Source organism: Armigeres subalbatus, chromosome 2 (genome assembly GCF_024139115.2).
Source record: "Armigeres subalbatus isolate Guangzhou_Male chromosome 2, GZ_Asu_2, whole genome shotgun sequence".
NCBI classification, from domain to species: domain Eukaryota; kingdom Metazoa; phylum Arthropoda; class Insecta; order Diptera; family Culicidae; genus Armigeres; species Armigeres subalbatus.
The window spans coordinates 426,038,623-426,061,933 of NC_085140.1; the positions used below are offsets into that span (position 1 = coordinate 426,038,623).

The window sequence follows — 23,311 nt, forward strand, 5'->3', positions numbered from 1 at the left end:
GTCAGTATAAAGAGGAAGTCGACATAGGTCGACATAATCAGTTGTTTGCCTTTAGCAGGTTTGTAAATAGTAAAGTTAGTTAGTCTAGTTATTTATTTAGTGCAGCTCCGAAATCAGCATTAAAACATTCAGTGACAATATAAACACGGATTTGTCTTTTTGTTGGCTATTTTTCGACATCTACCATATAAGCTTCATAATTGTAGATTTATTACCAAAAGAGTTGATGAAGTGATTATTACTCTCAGTTGAAAGTTCCGTAAATATGGCCGCAACTGTGGACATAAGCCTTCAGCACGTTTGCCGACTGTGTTTGGGTGAAGAATCTCTCGATGGTATATATGACGATGATGACCTACATCGATGGATATCGGATTATCTCTCAATAAAGGTAAGCATCTATTGATTGTGGTGCTTCGGCACCTCGCTAAGATGTATTGGGTTACAATCCAGTGCCCCTTGTATGAAGCTGTCCGTCGGAAGATTAAGTAAACTTTGTTGTTATCTCCCATGATTTTTCAGGTATCGCAGCAAGACCGCATGAGTCAGGAAATCTGTACCATCTGTCGGATCCGGTTAACCGAATTCCATAATTTCCGACTGCACTGCCAGGAAGTGCAAACCGTGCTGCAGTCCATGGCGCGTGACGATAAAGCCAACACCGGAAAACATATTCCGGTTGATCAGGCTTGCGATACTTTCGTATCACGGTAAGCAGACCAAAACTTATCCTATAGATTGATAGCAAATTCAATCCATTTTCACTTGTCATGTCAAAACGTAGCATAATGCCAAAACGTAGACAATTTTGAGTTATTTACAATATTTTTTGAAGTAAATCTACACCACTGAAAAAACAAAAATGGTTTATTAGAATATTGGATCATCATGATATTATTTTTTACTTGTAAGTTTGTAATTTGTTTATCTTAATATTGGACACGAAAACCTGTAACACTTTGTACATATCAGGTACGATCTGGTACGAATAATATTTCTTTTTGAACACTAACAACAACCTAAACGATAGTCTCAATTTTGTGATAAATGCCACTGTAACGGCTGCTACATATAAGGTGAAATCTTCTTCTTATTGGCATTACATCCCCACACTGGGACAGAGCCGCCTCGCAGCTTAGTGTTCATTAAGCAATTCCACAGTTATTAACTGCGAGGTTTCTAAGCCAAGTTTACCATTTTTGCATTCGTATATCATGAGGCTAACACGATGATACTTTTATGCCCAGGGAAGTCGAGGCAATTTCCAATCCGAAAATTGCCTAGACCGGCACCGGGAATCGAACCCAGCCACCCTCAGCATGGTCTTGCTTTGTAGCCGCGCGTCTTACCGCACGGCTAAGGAGGGCTCCATATAAGGTAAAATACCAAAAATTAATATGCAAAATACTCTACGCATAACATACTCAAGTATTTCATCACCAAAGAAATATCGATAAAGAAAGGCCCCACTATGCAGAGGATGCTTTGTAGTTGATTGAAGACTTTTGCGCAAGCTTTTGCATCATTGTATATAGTATATGCATATGTGTATAGATTTTATTAGATGGTCGGAGTTTTGCTAAATCGCACAAAACGCCAATCCCAAGTTCTTGTAAAGCAGATTCATTATTATTATTATTATTTCAGACTAAGGCCGAAGTGGCCTGTGCGGTATGTAAGAGTCTTCTCCATTCGGCTCGGTCCATGGCAACACGTCGCCAGCCACGCAGTCTACGGAGGGTCCGCAAGTCATCTTCCACCTGATCGATCCACCTTGCCCGCTGCGCACCTCGCCTTCTTGTGCCCGTCGGATCGTTGTCGAGAACCATTTTCACCGGGTTATTGTCCGACATTCTGGCTACGTGCCCGGCCCACCGCAGTCGTCCGATTTTCGCGGTGTGAACGATGGATGGTTCTTCCAACAGCTGATGCAATTCGTGGTTCATTCGCCTCCTCCACGTACCGTCCGCCATCTGCACCCCACCATAGATGGTACGCAGCACTTTTCTTTCGAAAACTCCAAGTGCGCGTTGGTCCTCCACGAGCATTGTCCAGGTCTCGTGTCCGTAGAGGACTACCGGTCTAATGAGCGTTTTGTAGATGGTCAGTTTGGTACGGCGGCGAACTCTATTCGATCGAAGCGTCTTGCGGAGTCCAAAGTATGCACGATTTCCAGCCACTATACGCCTCCGAATTTCTCTGCTGGTATCATTTTCGGCAGTCACCAGTGAGCCCAAGTACACAAATTCTTCTACCACCTCGATTTCATCACCACCGATGCCAACTCGCGGTGGGTGGCTCACATTGTCTTCTCTTGAACCTCTTCCTATCATGTACTTCGTCTTCGACGTGTTGATGACTAGTCCGATCCGCTTGGCTTCCCTCTTCAGTCTGATGTAGGCTTCCTCCATCTTCTCAAAGTTACGTGCCATAATATCTATGTCGTCGGCGAAGCCAAATAACTGGACGGACTTATTGAAAATTGTGCCACTCGTGTTAATCCCTGCTCTTCGTATTACCCCTTCCAAAGCGATGTTGAATAGCAGACACGAAAGACCATCACCTTGCCGTAACCCTCTGCGGGTTTCGAAGGGCTCGAGAATGCCCTGAAACTCGAACTACGCACATCACCCGATCCATCGTCGCTTTGATCAACCGTGTCAGTTTATCCGGAAATCCGTTTTCGTGCATTAGCTGCCATAGCTGGTCCCGATCGATTGTATCATATGCGGCTTTGAAGTCGATGAATAGATGATGTGTGGGCACGTTGTATTCGCGGCACTTCTGCAGTACTTGGCGAATGGCGAACACCTGGTCCGTGGTGGAGCGTTCGCCCATAAAACCCGCCTGGTACTGCCCCACGAACTCCCTTGCAATTTGGGAGAGTACCTTGTAGGCGGCGTTCAGCAATGTGATTGCGCGGTAGTTGCTACAATCCAGCTTATCGCCCTTTTTGTAGATGGGACACACGACACCTTCCATCCACTCCTGCGGCAAAACTTCCTCCTCCCAAATCTTGGTAATGACCCAGTGCAGCGCTCTAGCCAGTGCCTCACCACCGTGTTTAAATAGCTCTCCTGGTAGTTGGTCAACCCCAGGGGCTTTGTTGCTCTTCAGCCGGCCAATCTCCTCCTGGATTTCCTGGAGATCCGGGGCCGGTAGAATTATGTCCTGCGCGCGTTCCCCTCGGTCCATCACCATACCGCCATCTTCGTCTGCCACATCGCCATTCAGGTGCTCTTCGTAGTGCTGCTGCCACCTTTGGATCACCTCACGCTCGTTCGTAAGAAGGTTCCCGTTTATGTCCTTGCACATATCAGGCTGTGGCACGTGGCCCTTACGTGAACGGTTCAACTTCTCATAGAACTTTCGTGTGTTATTAGTGCGGTACAGTTGCTCCGTCTCTTCACGGTCTCGATCTTCCTGCTGACGCTTTTTCCTCCGGAAAATCGAGTTTTGTCTGTTCCGCGCCTGTTTATATCGTGCCTCATTCGCCCTCGTGCGGTGTTGCAGCAATCTCGCCCATGCTGCATTCTTCTCTTCTACTAACTGCTCACATTCGCCGTCATACCAGTCGTTTCTCCGATCCGGGGCACCGTGCCAAGTGCAGCGGTTGCGGTGCTACCAATGGCGGATCGAATATCTCTCCAGCCATCTTCAAGAGACGCTGCGCCTAGCTGCTCTTCCGTTGGGAGTGCCACTTCCAGCTGCTGCGCGTATTCTTGGGCTAGCCTACCGTCTTGTAGCCGCCCAATATTAAGCCGCGGCGTCCGACTTCGACGCGTGTTGTACACCGTCGAGAGTTTTGAGCGCAGGCAAACTGCAACGAGGTAGTGGTCGGATTCAATATTCGCACTGCGGTAAGTGCGGACGTTCGTGATGTCGGAGAAGAATTTACCGTCGATTAGAACGTGGTCGATTTGGTTTTCCGTTTCTTGGTTAGGTGATCTCCATGTGGCCTTGTGGATATTTTTGCGGGGAAAGAAGGTGCTTCGGACTACCATTCCGCGGGAGGCTGCGAAGTTTATGCATCGTTGGCCGTTGTCATTCGATACGGTGTGCAGACTATCCGGTCCGATGACCGGTCTATACATTTCCTCCCTTCCTACCTGCGCGTTCATGTCACCGATGACGATTTTGACGTCCCGCAGTGGGCATCCATCGTATGTCTGCTCCAGCTGTGCGTAGAACGCTTCTTTCTCGTCGTCGGGTCTCCCTTCGTGTGGGCAGTGCACGTTGATGATGCTATAGTTGAAGAAACGGCCTTTAATCCTCAGCTTGCACATCCTTGCGTTGATTGGCTGCCACCCAATCACGTGGTGCCACAGCTTTGGTAGAAGGTAGCCGCCCGATGCCCGCTTTTCCACACTTTCTGTCCTGTCCAGCAAATCTCCTGCAGCGCCACGACGTCGAAGTTGCGGGGATGTAATTCATCGTAGATCATCCTGTCGCAACCTGCGAAACCTAGCGACTTGCAGTTCCATGTTCCAAGCTTCCAATCGTGATCCTTTATTCGTCGCCTAGTTCTTTGCCGATTATATCGAGTCGCATTATCTCTTATATTGTTCGTAATTATTGGTTTTCCAGGCGGCTTATTGGGCCTGCGCAAACCTCCTGTCTCGCCGGAGGGCCGTCGTGTCAGGGCTGTTTAGCGTCCCACCTAACACCATGACTTGGGCTTGTGCGCTTTGAGCGGCACACGGTCGCTTTGGCGGAGCCTACTTGCGGATACATGCAGCTTTTTATAGAGGTTTAACAGGGCCCACTGTCAAACCCCACCACATCCTAGGCAGGCGCCACAACTCGCAGATGGCCTGGGGAGGGATCGTCAAGCCCTTGGACAAAGTCCCTGCTGCCCCCAGGAAAAGCAGATTCAATTTATTCGTTTCGTTAGGATAAATTAGGAGGATAAATCACAACAAATGTACGCATGAATTGATATGAATCTATTTTCGTTTTTAGGCTATTAGTCTAGGCGATTGTATGACAAATTGCGGAATTCCATTTCGCGGAATACCACATTGCAGAAACCCATTTTGCGGAGTACGAAATTTCACGGAATGGTGCATTCCGCGGAAATTACCCATCTCGCGGAATGATATTTCCCGGAATAACCCATTTCGCAGAAACATAAAGTGCACTATTATTTTGATATAATTTGGAAAATTTATTTCAAGAAGGCAGAACACAGTTTCAGCCTAATACCTATCTAATACATATAAAGAAGGCCAATCCACAATCCAAAATAAATAATACGTGCGGTGCCGGTCTAGGCAATTTTCGGATTGGAAATTGTCTCGACTTCCCTGGGCATAAAAGTATCATCGTGTTAGCCTCATGATATACGAATGCAAAAATGGTAACCTGGCTTAGAAACCTCACAGTTAATAACTGTGGAAGTGCTTAATGAACACTAAGCTGCGAGGCGGCTCTGTCACAGTGTGGGATGTAATGCCAATAAGAAGAAGAAGAAGACGTGCGTATAAAGAAGGCCAATACAAAAAAAATCAATATACCGGGCAAATGGGGGCTACCCCGCATAAAGTCATTTGGCATAAAACCGTTTGGCTTAAAGTCGTTTGGCATAATGGTCATTTGGCACAAAAGTCGTTTGGCATACGCAATGAAAATGATCTTATTTTCATTAATCATATTCTTTACGCAACTTAAAGCTAGACTTGAGCATATAGACTTCTTGATATTGACAATAAAGAAGGCGCATGCTTTTAAAGAAGGCTCAACTCTTTTGCATTATCCTGATCAATTGCGTAATATAAAAGAAGGAATGATCTCTCCTTTTGCATTGCTCCGAAAAACGGGTGCTTCAACAGAAAACATCATCAACTCTTTTTCATCATCCCGAGCAATCGCGTAATATAAAATAAGGAATGATATCCCCTTTCGCATTGCACCGAGCAAACGCGTGCCGAGCAATAGCGTAAATTAAAAGAAGGAATGATCTCCTCCCTTTTTGCATTGCACCGAGCAAATGCGAGATTTATTCAAAGAAGGCAGCATCAATTCTTTTGCATTATCGCAAAATATCTCGTAATTTTGAAGAAGGAATGATCTTCTTTTTTCGATTGCTCCGAACAAACACGTGCTTTAAAAAAAGGCATCATCAATTTGTTTGCATTATCCCGAGCTATTGCGTAATTTAAAAGAAGGAATAGTCTCCCCTTTCGCATTGAACCGAGCACATGCGTGCTTTAAAAGAAGGCATTATGAACTCTTATGATTTATCACGAACAATCGTGTAATTTAAAAGAAGAATGATCTCCCCTTTTGCATTCCTCCGAACAAACGTGTGCTTTAAAAGAAGGCATTATCAACTCTTTTGCAATACCCCGAGCTATTGTGTAATATAAAAGAAGCAGTGATCTCCCCCTTCGCATTGCACCGTGATTTAAAAGAAAGGCCACATCACGTATTTCGCCTTATCCCGAGCATCCGTTTTATTTTTAATAAATGATACAATAAAATAGAATTACTTTTACTTTCACTTATTTGGGAATAATACGTTTTGAGGAATGGTCTCCGACGGCAAACGACTATTATGACAAATTATTTAAAGAACGCAGAACCCAGTTTTTGTCTCGTATCGAGAAAGCGCGTGTATGTAATACAATACACGTGGGTATCGTAGCCGTGCGGTTAGCGAGGTCAATCGTCTAACTAGACGCATGTGCTGTGGAGTGTGGGTTCGATTCCCGCCTCGGCAACGAGAAAACTTTTCTTAAGGGAAAAGTTCTTCACTGGTCCATTGGGTGTTGTGTGAATGCTCCTGCCCGTTGTCTCATGCTGGGATGTTGAGTGTTCAGTCTGTGCGACCTCTGATCGAAGACGGTGATTCTGTCTTTTCTGTTTTTCCAAATGCTTTCATTTAAAAAATGCAGTATTTTAAGAAATCAGAACCCGTTTCGTCTTTGCCTTATACCGAAGTAACGCGTGCATGTTATACAAATATAATTGGATTTCCTCATACCGCGCTAATACGCGCATTTAAAGAAGGGTGAATTCAGTGTTTTGTCGTATGTCGGTAAAATGCATACATGCTAAGAAGGCAAAGAGGCAAAATGTTTGGTCAGGATCGCTTTATCACTTATGTATATTCTATAATGTGCCGCCCAGACAACGAGCTATATCACTTGATAGAGTAACTTGATGTAAATATTCTTAAATCTCATTTTCAAGGTTTCACTGGATATAATGGATATGACGTCTAATTTAAACATTCGGTATATCAAGTATTATATGTGGCTCATAGTCTGACGGCAAATAAAACATTGTGCACATATCCAGCCAGTTCGTGAAAGAATCCTGGAAAGTGATAGATTCGACTGTATCTATCACTTTTCTTGCCAATATTTATGTTTAAAGCATATAATAAATGTAGTTCAAACATAAAAGCGGCTAGGTCTACTGTGCAGCATTTTTGAATATACCTGTGAGAATCAATTTACTTTTTCCTTTTGATAACAAAATATTTTGCATGGCAACGAAATGACAACTTTCGTGATCGTTTTTCAAGGCTCTCATAAATGTGTAAAATTTATCCGCAAATGATATCCAAGCATTTACCGCCAGAATCCACCACGTGGCGGCTAAATATTTAAATTTGACAAAAGAATTTTGAAAACCTCTATAGGTTCCAAAGTACGGGAGAGCAAATTATTATCCAAAAAAATAAATTTTGCAGCCAACATTTGGATGAACACAAGGAAGTCCACACGCAGGGTGGTTTGAAGTCGGACTATAAGCAGATAACGAATGATGAACTAACGGTGGTGAAAACTGAACCATTCGAACATGTTGATCTAACGATCGAACCACAAGATCTGAAATCCCGCACCGAAAGTGATCATTATCTTAAGAAAATCAATCATGAAAAATCAGAATTGCAACAAAATCCATCACGTCAGGGAATAGTCCGCGTTGTGATTCCCCATGGTGTTGCAAAAAATCGTTTACCAGTTGACAACGCAAAGTCAGACGGTGAAGAAATGATGGACACTGAGGAGCTGATGGACATCGAACAAGTTAAAATTGAAAGTAACTCAGACGAGGAATTGCAACTACAGTTTCTGCCATCTGATCAACCATCTTCAAAGTCGACTAACGTTAACAACCCAACAACTACACACGAATCTTCGCCCAAATACAAACTGACCGACAGTCAAAACGATGATCTGTTTCTGCTAGTTGAAGTGGATTCAACGAATAGCGATTCAGATGCTTTCATAGACGACGAACTGGAACATGAGGATGGCAAGGATGGCGGTGATGGCCAACCAGGGAATTGGGAGTGCGACGTGTGCCACAAAATATTTAAGAACAGGAAGTCAGGCTGGAATCACAAGCAGCTGCACAGACCGAAAACGCATATTTGCCCAGTATGCGGAAAGCCATTTGGAAGCCGGTAAGCGATAAATTCTAAATTAACGTATAAGCTTCAATATAGATCTTTACATCGACAAGGCTAAAATACACTTACATCAATACTTGTTTGGCTCTGTAGGTTCCTTTTGAATAGGCATATTCCAATCCACGATTCAATTCATGATCGTGAGCGCGCTAAGAAGGTAGAAGAAGAAAGTGGACCGGTCGAGTGCGATGTATGTCAAAAAGTTTTTAAACGAAGATGCAGATTGTATGCCCACAAACGGAAGGTACATGGCCCAAAGGATCAGGAGTGTCACCTGTGTGGCTTTAGATTTCGAACACGGTAAGATTCAATTTTGCATTCGGGGGAGAAAACCGATATAATATTGTAAACAAAAAACATTTTTTTAATTGCAGTGAGCAACTTTCCCGGCACTTCCAGAGGCATTCCTTCGAAAACGAAGAGAAAAGTAAACCACTACTGCAGAACGAAGACGATGCGGAAATAAACGATAAATCCGATGAAGATTCCATGCAAACTGCATCAACTTCTTTGGAAGCGAAATCGAACACTGACGATTCACCAAAACAGTGTGCACTATGTGATAAGGTGTTCCCCAACCAGTACGATCTTTGGCGCCATCACAAGTACACACATAAAAAGAGACTTGCGTGTGAGTTGTGTAACGAAACGTTTTTCAGAAAGTATGATTGAAAAATACTAAAATATAACTCTAAAATTATCAAGTTCTTCATTTGTTTCATTCAAGGGACCGATTGCAAAAGCACATGTTTGAGGAACACAAATTTAAAGATGGCAGCTACCTACCCATGGAATGCAAAGAATGCGACATAGTTTTTGAAACCACTCTTGAGTATAGACGACACAAGCTTAAGCACACATCACACATGTGCACAATCTGCAACGAAACATTCAAATCCGCGTAAGTGAAATCAACTTCACGATGTTATGCTTTTAGAATATTTCTTGTAACACAAATACGTTGAGTAATGTTGTCTTTTATGATTGTAGCTATTTCCTAAAAATACATCTGTCAACACATTCGGAGGACGGGAAATCATTTGAATGCACGATATGTCACAAAAGTTTTAAAACTTTTCAGAGAAAAGTCATCCACATGAATGTTCATAAGAAATACAAATGCCATACTTGCGGAAGAAAATATTCAGGACGGTAAGAAAATCATTTTTATCATAGTATTTTTTGTAATTATTTTTATTGCCATTCAAGAAATTGCCTTCTGAAGCACATGAAGACACACGAAGAAGACAATGATGCATCTTCGTCCAAAAGTGATTCGGAGAATGAAGCAGATGCTAATTCGGACGATTCGGCTGAGGAAGCCTCCATCAGGGACCAAAAAATGGATGACGTAAATCCGCCTGCTGAAATCAAACGGCGAAGTCTACGAGTAAATAGCCGCAAAAGTCTAAAGCGTAGTAAAGTATGATCCTTAGCTCTAATGTATTATCAATTACCATAGAATATAATTATATCTCTACAAATAAGTAATTGATACAAAATAATCTTTCTAAATAAATGTTGCGTTTATGTTGCCGTAAACTTTTATTTCTCAATACAGAGACAAGCGACAGCCGCCAGTTTTTAGTAGAGTAGGATGGGGCAAGATGGGTCGCTTTAGACAAACACTCAATGCCTCAAAACAAAAACATTTTCAGCTTTGCAGCTGCTGTTATCGAGGACAGTCGGAAACAACCGCAATCCGCGTGTTCCGCAGTTTTATTTTGATTCGCATTCGGTATGGTTTTTGTGCAATTTAAAAATAGATGTTTCCTTCACATTTTTGGTCTTGCTTTAGTAAAATCAGTTCGGGACAGTACTGTCTTTTGAACAACATTTGATCAAACAAATCAAACGAAATTTGCAAACATAATACCTGTTTGACAAACAGGTTATTTTCAAATATATACCCAAATCAATACCATTCAAAAACAAAGATCAATTTCACAAAAGAATATCTTTTTGTAAAGGGACGACAATATGCTGCATACCTTAGAAACGAATGTGGAAAAACTCACCGAAAGCTAACATCTGTTTGACATTGGCTTTATTTACTTTTTGTATGGCGCACAACTCGGCGCATGGGTCCCGGCGCGTAACCGTTGAGCCAGTATGCTAATTTTGAGGCCAGTACACTGCTGAAATCAATCAATCCACCACATTATCCAGAAAATATGGGAGAATGAAGAACTGCCTGCCGGCAGGTTGGATGGCCTCATATGCCCAATCTATAAGAAAGGGCACATATACTAGAGTGTACCAATTACAGAGGGATCACCCTTCCGAACTCGGCGTACAACAGACTGAGACCGCTTGAGGAGTCCTTCGTCGGCGTATACCAGACAGGTTTTCGTGAGGGCCGATCAACGATGGATCAGATGTTTAGCTTTCGAATGATCCTTGATAAATTCCGGGAGTACAACTTGCAGACTCACTTCATTGATTTCAAAGCAGCGTACGATTCAGTGAAGTGAAATGAGCTGTGGCAGATAATGTCCCAACATGGTTTTCCGGCGAAACTGATTAGACTGATACGTGCAACGCTGGATAGCTCGAAATCAAGTATTCATAATGCAGATGAAGTGTCAACCTCGTTTGTGACCTTAGACGGATTGAAGCAGGGTGATGCACTTTCGAATTTATTGTTCAACATTGCACTCGAGGGCCCTATTAGGAGATCTGGCGTGCAGAGGAACGGCACTATCATCACACGGTCGCATATGCTTCTGGGCTTTGCGGACGACATCGACCTTATTGGAATCGATCGCAGGGCAGTAGTGGAGGCTTTTGTCCCACTGAAAAGGGAGACGGCGAGGATAGGCTTAACCATTAACTCTATCAAGACAAAGTACATGGTGGCAGGTAGAGATAGGGGAAGACCTAGTGGTGTTGGTGTAGAGGTCGTGCTTGATGGGTTTGAATTTGTTGAAGAATTTGCTTACCTTGGAATGCTTGTGACATGTGACAATGACGTTTCCCGTAAAATGAAAAGACGTATTTCTGCTGCGAATAGGGCCTTTCACGGATTACGTAACCAGCTTAGGTACAAAACTCTGATTCTACCAGTGGATCTTTATGGACATGAAGCATGGACATTAAAAGAAGCGGACCGGAGAGTTTTCGAGCGAAAAGTGCTGCGTACAATACTCGGAGGGAAACTAGAAAATGGTGTTTGGTGCAGACGCATGAATCATGAGCTGTAGGTATCAAGTATACAGAGAAGAAAATATTGTGAATCGTATAAAATACGAGAAGAAAAGTCCAACCCCGTACTGCTTACCGTTTTTAATTAAATTGCTTCTAGAATTTTTGAGAACAGTTTTAAAAACTTCTTCGTATGGTTTCCCGTGGAGATTTTTTAGAATATCATCTTTCTGCTTCTTCTTCTTCATGCAGCATCAAAGCGCCAATAGCGGCCATCAAGAGGTTGATATGTAGATATTAGTTTTATTGCTAGTCTTGAAAATTTGTTCTCCAAATCCGCTAATAGACTATGATAAAACTCAAAATGTTACTTGGGCGGCGACTTCATGGAAGGCCACGAACCGCTGGCTGCACGCTGTGAAATCGAACCTGGGGACCCTGAACGTTCGGGGATAAATGGAGGAACCTCGCCCAAGACCGACAATTATGGAGCTCTACAATACGCCAGGCATAGGTGTATCGACGCTGTAGCCAACCAGGTACCAGGTAGGTACGCTGCTGAACAGTACTGCGCAAATAGATAGGATACGGAATGGGTACAGTACTCTGTCAAAACGTACTGATGTTTCCTTCGTTGTTATGTCCTCGCCAGCAAAAGATATTCCGTGTATAGTAGAAAATCGAAAATTTGTTTTCAATAAAATGAAATATCTGCAGTTATCAGACGTCGCAACTCATTTCTGATTAGTGCGCATGATACTACATCCATGCGTGCATGATGCGCACTACTAATGAAATATTTCAAATTGTCGCGACTCGCTCGAGTGCTCAATCGCGCGGTCCGGTGGCGGCTCGACAATATTTCGCCAATGACGACAGCGACAAATTTCCTCTACATAAATATGCATATTTCAAAATACATGGATTTTTTCCATAAATTATGTGTCGATTTTCCTGAGTGTACACATGCCAAATAAGCAAAGCAAAACAAAAAATATCGATTATTCAAAGTGTAGATATCGATGCTTCGTATCGGTATCGCCCATTCCTAGACAAAACGTCAAACAAAATTAACTTATCTCCGCTCGAGTGCTCGGCTTCTCGCGTAGTCACATTCCAGAAACACACGCAATCGAAGTAAAGTAATCGTAAATGTTTTTAAATTTCTATTTAGGTGATTTGGGTACAGAAAATATATTTTTGAACCGTAGTAGAGTGCAGTGAATGATAATGACTTCGCCATCGGTCAAAACTGAAACGATAGAATCGGAAATCCTACGTCATGTGTGTCGGCTATGTCTGAGCGAAAATGACCTTGCAGATGTATTTAAGGAAGACGATCTCCATCAATGGATAATGGATTTTCTCGCTATAACGGTAACTTCTTCAAACAAACAAAATTATTAATACTTTTTCATCCAGATATCCAATTTTTCAGATATCCTCCGACGGCCGCTTGAGTCAGGCTATTTGTAATTCATGTCGAACACAGCTAACTGAGTTCCATCAGTTTCGCTTGCGCAGTCAAGAGGTAGAAAGAGCACTACAATCTTCCATCCGCAATGACAACGTAGGAACTGAAACATCGGAAATTCAGGAAACATTCGAATCAATGACAAATAAGTTGAAACAAGACGGCTCACACGAAGAAAGTGCTGAAATACCAGACGAACCAAGTAACCAGATCGTGGAGTCGGAAGAAAGGGAAGAAACTAAAACTGCAGTTGAGCACAACGCTTATGAGATTGATGATCAAGAGGATGATAATTCATTGGATCTGAAATTGTATGACGCGCCATATCCTATAAGACTGAATTACGAGGAAAACGGTGGCGCAAGCTGTTTTCAGCATGAGCCACAACATGAGTGTACAATCAATAGCACGGCACATGTAGACTCGAACAACGCAAAAAAGGATGTAGAGCAGAACGATACCACAGAGCTGATTGAACTGCACGACGCCACAGATAATAAAGCATTGGACGACGCCACGGCTAATGTGGAACAGAACGACGCCACAGGAAATAATCCTGCAGTTGAAACTTCTCCCAAATGCCATGAATGTCATAAGATGTTCGATTCTACAGAAAAAATGTTGCGCCATCATAAAGTTGTACACGGCCCCAGGAACATTGTTTGCCGAATTTGTGATGTGGCATTTACCCGCCGGTGAAACGGTTCACGAAGGGTTGAACTTTAAAATATTGACTGACTTTTTTGTATTGCAGACAAGAATTAGAAAGGCATCAACGCTCTAAGAAGCATAAAGCACAATTGGAGAAGGAGAAGCTTCAAGGTCGAAAACGCCTGAAAAATGATAATACTAGCCAGGCAAGGGTGTTCGAAAAAGCGGAAGTAATGGTGATTGAAGATGACGCGAGCGTGGCCGCAAATGTATCTACAAACAGTGGAAGTAACTTCGATACCGAGCATCAAGCGCAGGTGGATCAGCAACTGGAGTGTGATATTTGTCATAAATTACTCTTCGGTGCTAAAAAACTCAACGCTCATAAAAAACGTCATGACATAAAAGGGGAAATGTGTCCCATATGTCAGAAAAATTTTCTAAACCGGTAAGTAATGTAAATTGTAAAGGGCCGTATACTTAGAGGTCGTTCAAAAATGATGTCACAGGTTTTAGGGGGAGGGTCTAATATTTGGTGACAATAATATACTTGGTACCGTGGACCCCCGGTAATATTAAATTGAATACTTTTTTAATTCTAACCCCGTTGGTTTGAACATCGTTTAATTTAAAAAATGAATTCCTCTGAAAATTTCTCCAGGATATCCATCGTCCATCAAGGATTTATCTAAAAAAAATTCTCCTGGTACTCAAACCAGGAATTCCATCGCAAACTTCTTCAGGAATTACTTCAAAAAATTATCATTTCCTTCGGATACTTATACAAAAATTCCTTCGGTTCTTGAAGGAATTTTCGGCAGAATAGCTTGATAAATTCCTGTGTGTTTTCCAAAACGAATTCCTGGGGTATTCTTGAAGAAACTCTCGGGGAAGCTTATAAAGAGATTTCTGGAGGAATTATTAAGGAAGTTTCCAAACCGTTTTAATTATTTCCAACCGAGTCGCCAACTGTCAAATGGTTGGTCGAACAACTTCACACACGTTCAAACAAAGCAGCAACCGAAGCGTTTTCTTGGGGGCGGAGTCAATGTTCGTCAAACTGCTTGACTGGTGTGTACGTTGCGTATGCCGACAGCCTGGTAAACAAATTTGCTGAAGGAAGTGGGGACCAAGCATTCATCTGTGATGTTTCACGTCTAATCAAAAAATGCTGGGCATATATGACCCATAAGTCCTGAAATGGTTCAAGCCAGATATGTAAAATTACATATATTGGTATGGTGCTGAATGCGAGAAAGGCAGTATCACTACTCGGTGATTTATGTTGGGTTTCATTCTTGCTCCAAGCCTTTTTTTTTCAACGAAAAAAAAACAACCAAGACAAATCTTCATATTTTGTTTAATTTATCATATGATTCATATAAATATCGATGTAGTTTTGTTGATAGCAAACTTCATTACATTTTGCGTACGATCAACGTGTGGCTTAGAGGAGTTTCTACCTTGTAATAGTTCAAAATGCTTAAGGTGACCTTCTTGCCCCGGGGTCCCCTAATACTAAATTTGGCGAGAAATGTTTTATTATATTATCTTTAAAAAGCGTGAAATATAAAATACATAATAATTTATTGCACCGTTCTTCAAATTCTATCAAAATTAAGATCTTTTTCAAAAAACAGCATTTGTTACGCGTTACGCATAGGGGTAGGATTGTTACGGATTGTTACGAGGGGGCGGGGGGTTCTTAAAAACAACGTTTTTCGCTTTACATAATATTTGAACAGACCCACATTAGAAGATAAAATTGCCATACAAAATATCTTTCTTTGTAGGTTCGTACTGAATCGACACATGAAACTTCATGAACCGATACAGCAACAGACCGCCGCAGAACCAGCGAAGTATTTTTTAGCAGTTACCGGAGAATACAAATGCCCTACGTGTCCGCTCGTGTACACGTCTGAACTAACATTGAAGCATCACCAGAAAAGAGCGCATGGACCAAAGGTTCACAAATGTAATTTCTGCGACCAGTTGTTTTCAATTCGGTGAGTACCAAATCACGCTGTTCTATTCAATAGGTGTTCATTTTCAATTTTCTTTCGATATTATAGTTCAGAATTGACAGGGCATATGAAAAGAAAGCACCATAATATAGAGAATGTTGCGGAATATGCTTGATGCATTTTTGGATCTAGCTGAAACTGTAGGTTTAGTATCGTCCATCAGAAATTCCCAATAAAGATTTGAGTATACATAAAAAATATTAGTTATGAAAGAAATCCTCAATTGTGTAAACCCAATATTTTTTTTACACGTTTGGTATTCTCTAATTTCCCGGTTAACCTGAACATTCACAGCTTTTTAAATACCACCGGAATTTTCTCAGGTTAACTCATAGTATCATTAACGCTCAAGGTCTTAATCGGTTAAAACCCACCCGTGTAAAAAAAGAACTGGATGTATCTGTATCGCAATATGGAATGCCACTCTTTAACCCTCAAAGGCGCAAGGCGATTTGAGACCGTCGGAAATATTTTTAACGTAAATAATCAATAAAATTATGAGTTCAGTGCGTGTTGGCTCTTGCTTCGGACAGCAGAACGACCGCGCGATTTGCCGAAATATTGTGTTCTGCATTGCGCGACCGTCAGTGCCTGTTTTATCGTGTTTCGTGCGTTCGCGCGGCCGAGTGAGTAAACAATTGGTGCGTGATCGAATGTGTTTCAGGTAGGTAGGACATTCGTAAAATCCGAGTTTTTGGTTCTGTTTTTAATGTTCGGTGAATAAGTGTACGGTTGAACGTGTTTTGTATATGATGCGAAATGTTTGTAAGATCCAGGTTACTTTGTTCTTCTTTGGACGGTTCGTAAGTAAATTGATGAATATATTTTAATAATTTTTCAGCATATATTGTTATTGAAAAACGTTCTATATTGTTGAATAGAGCTCCCTATTATTCACCTTACCCACTAACAATATTTTTCCTTCCCGAGACATCTATGAAGGTAGTATGGGTTCCCTGCATCTTCACTAGTAGATGTTGAACTAACATTCCTTCCCTTCCTTCCGTGATTGTAAGGACGTGGCCAGGTATACAACTGCTACTGTATAGGAAAAGGTACTAATCCCAAGTATCAATTTGCGACAATATACAGAGATTGCTCAATTGAGCATTGTATAGCCACCCACGATTCGTACAATCACATATGCTATGCTATGCTAAATAATCAATGAAATTATTAATACACCCGATTCTTTTTTTACACGGGGGATGCGTTCCGTGTAAAAAAAGTTTTCAGTTCAAAATTTGAAAATCTGTGTAAAAAAAGTTTTATGATTTCTCGACGAATCATGCAAAATGGAGCAACTTTGCAAAAATTTTGTATGTGATTTTTTTTTACACGGCCGTGTAAAAAAGAATCCGCGTAAAAACAGAATCGGGTGTAGGGTTATGCGCTAATTCGTCCATGGCGCTAGCATTCGTCATATCAAATTCTAAATCACTAAATACTCGCGAAAAATAATGAACTAATCATCTGGCGAGGAAAACGACGAAGGAAAATCCAGCTCGTTCACTGCTGTAGAAAACGCGCAACACCGTCACCAAAATCAACGTAACTCACTGATTTTCACCGCACTTTTTCACATAAATTTCTCACTGCGCACTAAATAAAAGCAATGTTTATTGCTCAAGTGAATAATAATTGCAAAATAACTGCCGGAAGGCGTTCAAATGATCTGTTTTTTCAAACTTTAGAGCGTTTGAAATTTATTTTCTTCGTCGCCTTGTTTATAGTCGAAAAACGCGTTGCCAAACTGGCGGTTTGAACTGAAATAATCTTATGTTACACATCTGATAATACATCATGCAGTCAATAAAAGTGGGTTTTCAATTATTTTCCGCTAGTGTAATAAAAGAAAAGTCTTCCAAATAAATATTTTTCATACACACTCGTCATTCACACTAAAATTTTCCACTATTCCAAAAGTTTGAAACAGGAGAAATAATTTCATAACAGAAATCTGTTGGCAGCACTACCCACGTACATGTTAAGCATGTGTGTTAGTTGTTTTACAGACTGAGGCATTTAACTAAATGGCAGCACAATCGAAACCATTTTTATGCGGTCGAAATGGGATTGCGATAGGAAATTTTTGTTAAATGGAACCGAAAATAAACTTTTAAGTTTGACTTTCAAAATTGACCGAAATGATAGTTATTCTGCATAAAGTCACAGATAAGTCGTCCAGTTATCCAAGAAATGGCTTCAGCTCAGGAACAAAGATTTGCAGTCCTGTTTTAAGTACGGTACATGCTCCTCGTGGTACAGAGAAAGAATACGTAGATGATCAATTTTCCGGTTTCAAATATGGTACATGCTCTCTGTAGTACAAAGAACAGAATGCGTTCATTGCATATGTTCTTGGTCACCCAAGAAATCCCTGGAGTAAGGCCTTCCGATCTACACGCGTAACTGAAGATCACTTTTCCGGTTTCAAATATGGTACATGCTCTCTGTAGTACAAAGAACAGAATGCGTTCACTGCATATGTTCTTGGTCATCCGAGAAATCCCTGGAGTAAGGCCTTCCGATCTACACGCGTAACTGAAGATCACTTTTCCGGTTTCAAATATGGTACATGCTCTCTGTAGTACAAAGAACAGAATGTGTTCACTGCATATGTTCTTGGTCATCCAAGAAATCCGTAAAGTAAGGCCTTTCGATCTACACGCGTAACTGAAGATCAATTTTCCGGTTTCAAATATTGTACATACTCTCTGTTAGTACAAAGAACAGAATGCGTTCACTGCATATGTTCTTGGTCATCCAAGAAATCCCTGGAGCAAGGCCTTTCGATCTACACGCGTAACTGAAGATCAATTTTCCGGTTTCAAATATGGTACATGCTCTCTGTAGTACAAAGAACAGAATGCGTTCACTGCATATGTTCTTGGTCATCCGAGAAATCTCTGGAGTAAGGCCTTCCGATCTACAAGCGTAACTGAAGATCAATTTTCCGGTTTCAAATATGGTACATGCTCTCTGTAGTACAAAGAACAGAATGCGTTCACTGCATATGTTCTTGGTCATCCAAGAAATCCCTGGAGTAAGGCCTTTCGATCTACACGCGTACCTGAAGATCAATTTTCCGGTTTCAAATATGGTATATGCTCTCTGTAGTACAAAGAACAGAATGCGTTCACTGCATATGTTCTTGGTCAACCAAGAAATCCCTGAAGTAAGGCCTTTTGATCTACACGCGTAACTGAAGTTCAATTCTCCGGTTTCAAACATAGTACATGCTCTCTGTAGTACAAAGAACAGAATGCGTTCACCAAGGATGTTATAGATCATTTAGTAATTTGCGTTCTATCATTTAGTAGTTTATCAATAACTCATTCCAAAAGCCTAATTTCAAAATGTGTTGTATGGTGGACTTCTAGTGCGAAGGTTTTTCTACAACTCTGCCTAATGGTTCGATGTTTGAATTCCACTAGTAACGGAGTTATAACTATAGTTCCAGTAACTTAGACTAAATGATAACAAATTCCCAATCATTTAGTTTAAGTTACTGCAACTAGCGCTATAACTGCGTTATTAGTTGAGTTCTAACAACGAACCATTAGGCAGAGTTGTAGAAAATCCTTCGCACTAGAAGTCCATCATACAACAGATTTTGAAAAACAGCTTCAGAAATGAGTTATTGACAAACTTCTATATGATCGAACGCAAAATACTAAATGATCGATAACATCCTTGGCGTTCACAGCATATTTTCTTGGTCATCCAAGAAATCCCTGGAGTAAGGCCTTTCGATCTACACGCGTAACTGAAGATCAATTTTCCGGTTTCAAATATGGTACATGCTCTCTGTAATAAAAATAACAGAATGCGTTCGCAGCATATGTCCTTGGTCAACCAAGAAATCCCTGGAGTAGGCCTTTCGATCTACACGCGTAACTAAAAATCAATTTTCCGGTTTCAAATATGGTACATGCTCTCTGTAGTACAAAGACCAGAATGCATTTACTGCATATGTTCATGGTCATCCAAGAAATCCCTGAAGTAAGGCCTTTCGATCTACACGCATAGCTGATGATCAATTTCCCGGTTTCAAATATGGTACATGCTCTCTGTAATACGAATAATAGAATGCCCTCACAGCATATGTTCTTGGTCATTCAAGAAATCCCTGGAGTAAGGCAATTTGATCTACACGCGTAGCTGGAAATCAATGTTCCGATTTCAAATATGGTTCATGCTCTCTTCATATTGAATACATTTGTGTTAAACTTGATGTTAAACTTAAAAAACACACAAATAAAGGGATGATTCAAATATGACGTCCACTACTTTTTGAGATTTCTAGACCCCTCCTTCCTCCTCTGTCACGTTTTTTGTATACCTTGTATATGCAGTGTCACAAAATCCTAGAAACCCCTCCCCCCTAAAACCTGTGACATCATTGTTGAACGACCCCAAAGAAAACCGAATAGTGATACTGCCTTTCTCGCATTTAGTCAAGACACCAACCTTATATGTCGCTTATATGGCTCGGTTCAATGTACCATTTTCGTAATAATTTTCAAACGCGATCAACTAGGCTTGATAGCCTTTCGGTACAACTTTGTTGTACGAGAAAGGCAAAAATAATGAGTACATTATATATTCAAAACAGGCCTTTAGATCGTTGGCTACGCGTGTCGATTTGATATGATCCACTTCAGGCCTGTAGATCATTGGTTACGCGTGTAGATCTGAAGGCCTCCACTTCAGGTTTTTTTGGATAACCGTGAAGATCTTCCATACGCAAATTCTATCATAGGTACCACCATGGGTATATTGCATTTACAAAACAGGCCTGTAGATCATTGGTTACGCGTGTAGATCTGAAGGCCTCCACTTCAGGTATTTCTTGGATAACCGCGAAAGTCTTTCATACGCAGATTCGGTGAAATGTACTACAATGGGTACATAACATTAACAAATCAGGCCTATAGATCATTGGTTACGCGTGTAGACCTGAAGGCCTTCACTTCAGGGATTTCTTGGATAACCATGAAGATCTTCCATATGCAGATTGTATCATATGTACCACAATGGGTATATTACATTTACAAAACAGGCCTGTAGATCATTGGTTACGCGCGTAGATCTGAAGACCTCCACTTCAGGTATTTCTTGGATATCCGCCAAATATAGTATATTAACAATATAGTCCACTTCGTTATTCTCCATACATTAGGCAACGGACAGCACAATCACACCATCTTGCGTCACAAAAGGCAACTAACGCCTGAAAACGATAGCCAAAGGGTGCGATGATTGCAAAAATTACACTAATTTACAATTTTTAACTATTTGAATTACATTTTTCGAAAATTTATTTTTGAACTCAGAAATCAAAATGAGGTCATAGGATGATCTCTAGCATATTATTTTGAAATATTATACTGCATATTGCATCACACGTTTAAACACCCCTCGGAATGTCTCTTCACTACATTACTTACCTTTTGCGACACCGCGGTGCTACTGTGTAGTCTTTCGAAATCAGCCAGAGTGGACCATATTGGTAATATAGTATATTTGATATCCGCGAACGTCTTCGATACGCAGATTCTGTTATATGTACCACAATGGGTATATTACATTAACAAAACAGGCCTGTAGATCATTGGTTACGCGTGTAGATCTGAAGGCCTCCACTTCAGTTTTTTTGGATAACCGTGAAGATCTTCCATACGCAGATTCTATCATAAGTACCACCATGGGTATATTGCATTTACAAAACAGGCCTGTAGATCATTGGTTACGCGTGTAAACCTAAAGGCCTTCACTTCAGGCCTTCACTTCCGGTATTTCTTGGATAACCGTGAACGTCTTCCATACGCAGATTTTGTTATATGTACTACAATGGGTACATTACATTTACAAAGCAGGCCTGTAGATCATTGGTTACGCGTGTAAACCTAAAGGCCTTCACTTCAGGGATTTCTTGGATAACCGTGAAGATCTTCCATACGCAGATTCTATCATATGTACCACAATGGATATATTACATTTACAAAATAGGCCTGTAGATCATTGGTTACGCGCGTAGATCTGAAGACCTCCACTTCAGGTATTTCTTGGATATCCGCGAACGTCTTCGATACGCAGATTTTGTCATATGTACCACAATGGGTATATTGCATTTACAAAACAGGCCTGTAGATCATTGGTTACGCGTGTAGATCTGAAGGCCTCCACTTTAGGTATTTCTTGGATAACCGTGAAGATCTTCCATACGCAGATTCTATCATATGTACCACAATGGGTATATTAGATTTACAAAACAGGCCTGTAGATCATTGGTTACGCGTGTAGACCTGAAGGCCTTCACTTCAGGGATTTCTTGGATAACCGTGAAGATCTTCCATACGCAGATTCTATCATATGTACCACAATGGGTATATTATATTTACAAAACAGGCCTGTAGATCATTGGTTACGCGTGTAGACCTGAAGGGCTTTACTTCAGGGATTTCTTGGATAACCGTGAAGATCTTCCATATGCAGATTCTATCATGTGTACCTTAATGGGTATATTGCATTTACAAAACAGGACTGTAGATCATTGGTTACGCGTGTAAATCTGAAGGCCTCCACTTCTGGTATTTCTTGGATAACTGCGATTGTCTTCCATACGCAGATTCTGTTATATGTACTACAATGGGTATATTACATTTACAAAACAGGCCTGTAGATCATTGGTTACGCGTGTAGACCTGAAGGCCTTCACTTCAGGGATTTCTTGGATAGCCGCGAACATCCTCCGTACACATATTCTATTCAATGTTTCACAATGTACACGCATCATATTCAGAACAGGCCAATATTAATTGAATTTATGTTATTTTTATTTAACACGGTATGATACCGCATAAAAAACTTATTTGGTGTACTTGTAGAAATCGCACACCAATACCAACAGATTTATTTGACAGCAATCCATCGAGTTTCAGACTGGACGAATGAAAATTCTCATGGACGTAAACAGATTTTAATAAGACAAATTTGAAAAATTTGAAGGGTATTTTTGATTGCCGATTCTCAATAAACTATGATTTGTTCAATGCGCTAATAGTACACAATGAAAACTAGGAACCCTAAAATACGTGTTACATACAACTTAGTTAGAGTAAGTAGTTGGGCTGGCGTATAAATTAGATTTGAAAACCAAGCACTACCTACTACGACGGGAATTAGCTCACTACCCTATTGGACATATTTTCGGTTTGCTGTTTTAAAACAGCATTGCGCGTTTAATGCTACGTTTAGACAAGGCAAGTGAATTGAGCAAGTCGCTTGAGTTGAACGCGAACTGAATTCAATTCACTTGGACGAAAAGAAAGTTGAACATGTTCAACTTTTGGCAAGTCAATTGAATTCAACTGAGTTGTTCAATTCACTTGCCCCGTCAAAACGTAGCATAAGGGTTAAGGACAAGTCTCCCGGAATCCAAAAAAAAGCACTCGCGTTTTTAAGGGCACCCGGAAGAGGCTGGATTCTTGAATTAATAACAAAGAGACGCACTGCTGTAATCTGAAAATATGACGTATACGCCATTTTCCAAAAATGATGTTGTTCGAGCCGTCCCTGCCGAAT

The 23,311-nt window shown here is 41.1% G+C and overlaps 3 protein-coding genes across 4 annotated transcripts in view; 2 read left to right on the plus strand and 1 right to left on the minus strand.

Annotated features, from left to right (window-relative positions):
- LOC134210336 (zinc finger protein Xfin-like) overlaps nucleotides 1-23,311 on the minus strand; it is a 96,124-nt gene that overhangs the window by 22,785 nt on the left and 50,028 nt on the right. The gene's annotated exons all lie outside the window — the stretch shown is intronic.
- On the plus strand, nucleotides 33-9,967 carry LOC134213522 (zinc finger protein 37 homolog). Of its 2 annotated transcripts, none has more exons than XM_062692651.1 (9): nucleotides 33-58; nucleotides 207-391; nucleotides 523-710; nucleotides 7,700-8,419; nucleotides 8,519-8,725; nucleotides 8,800-9,087; nucleotides 9,153-9,326; nucleotides 9,416-9,577; nucleotides 9,635-9,967. In XM_062692651.1, exons 2-9 carry the CDS (start codon nucleotides 266-268, stop codon nucleotides 9,852-9,854), a joined length of 2,085 nt encoding a protein of 694 aa, XP_062548635.1. In that variant the 5' UTR covers nucleotides 33-58; nucleotides 207-265; the 3' UTR covers nucleotides 9,855-9,967. The 2 variants fall into 2 exon arrangements, with proteins under 2 accessions (XP_062548635.1, XP_062548636.1); XM_062692652.1 differs by lacking the exon at nucleotides 33-58 and adding an exon at nucleotides 81-161.
- Nucleotides 12,629-15,925, plus strand: LOC134213527 (zinc finger protein 629-like). The gene is made up of 6 exons (XM_062692658.1): nucleotides 12,629-12,706; nucleotides 12,781-12,946; nucleotides 13,008-13,738; nucleotides 13,798-14,142; nucleotides 15,488-15,703; nucleotides 15,770-15,925. Exons 2-6 carry the CDS (start codon nucleotides 12,794-12,796, stop codon nucleotides 15,834-15,836), a joined length of 1,512 nt encoding a protein of 503 aa, XP_062548642.1. The 5' UTR covers nucleotides 12,629-12,706; nucleotides 12,781-12,793; the 3' UTR covers nucleotides 15,837-15,925.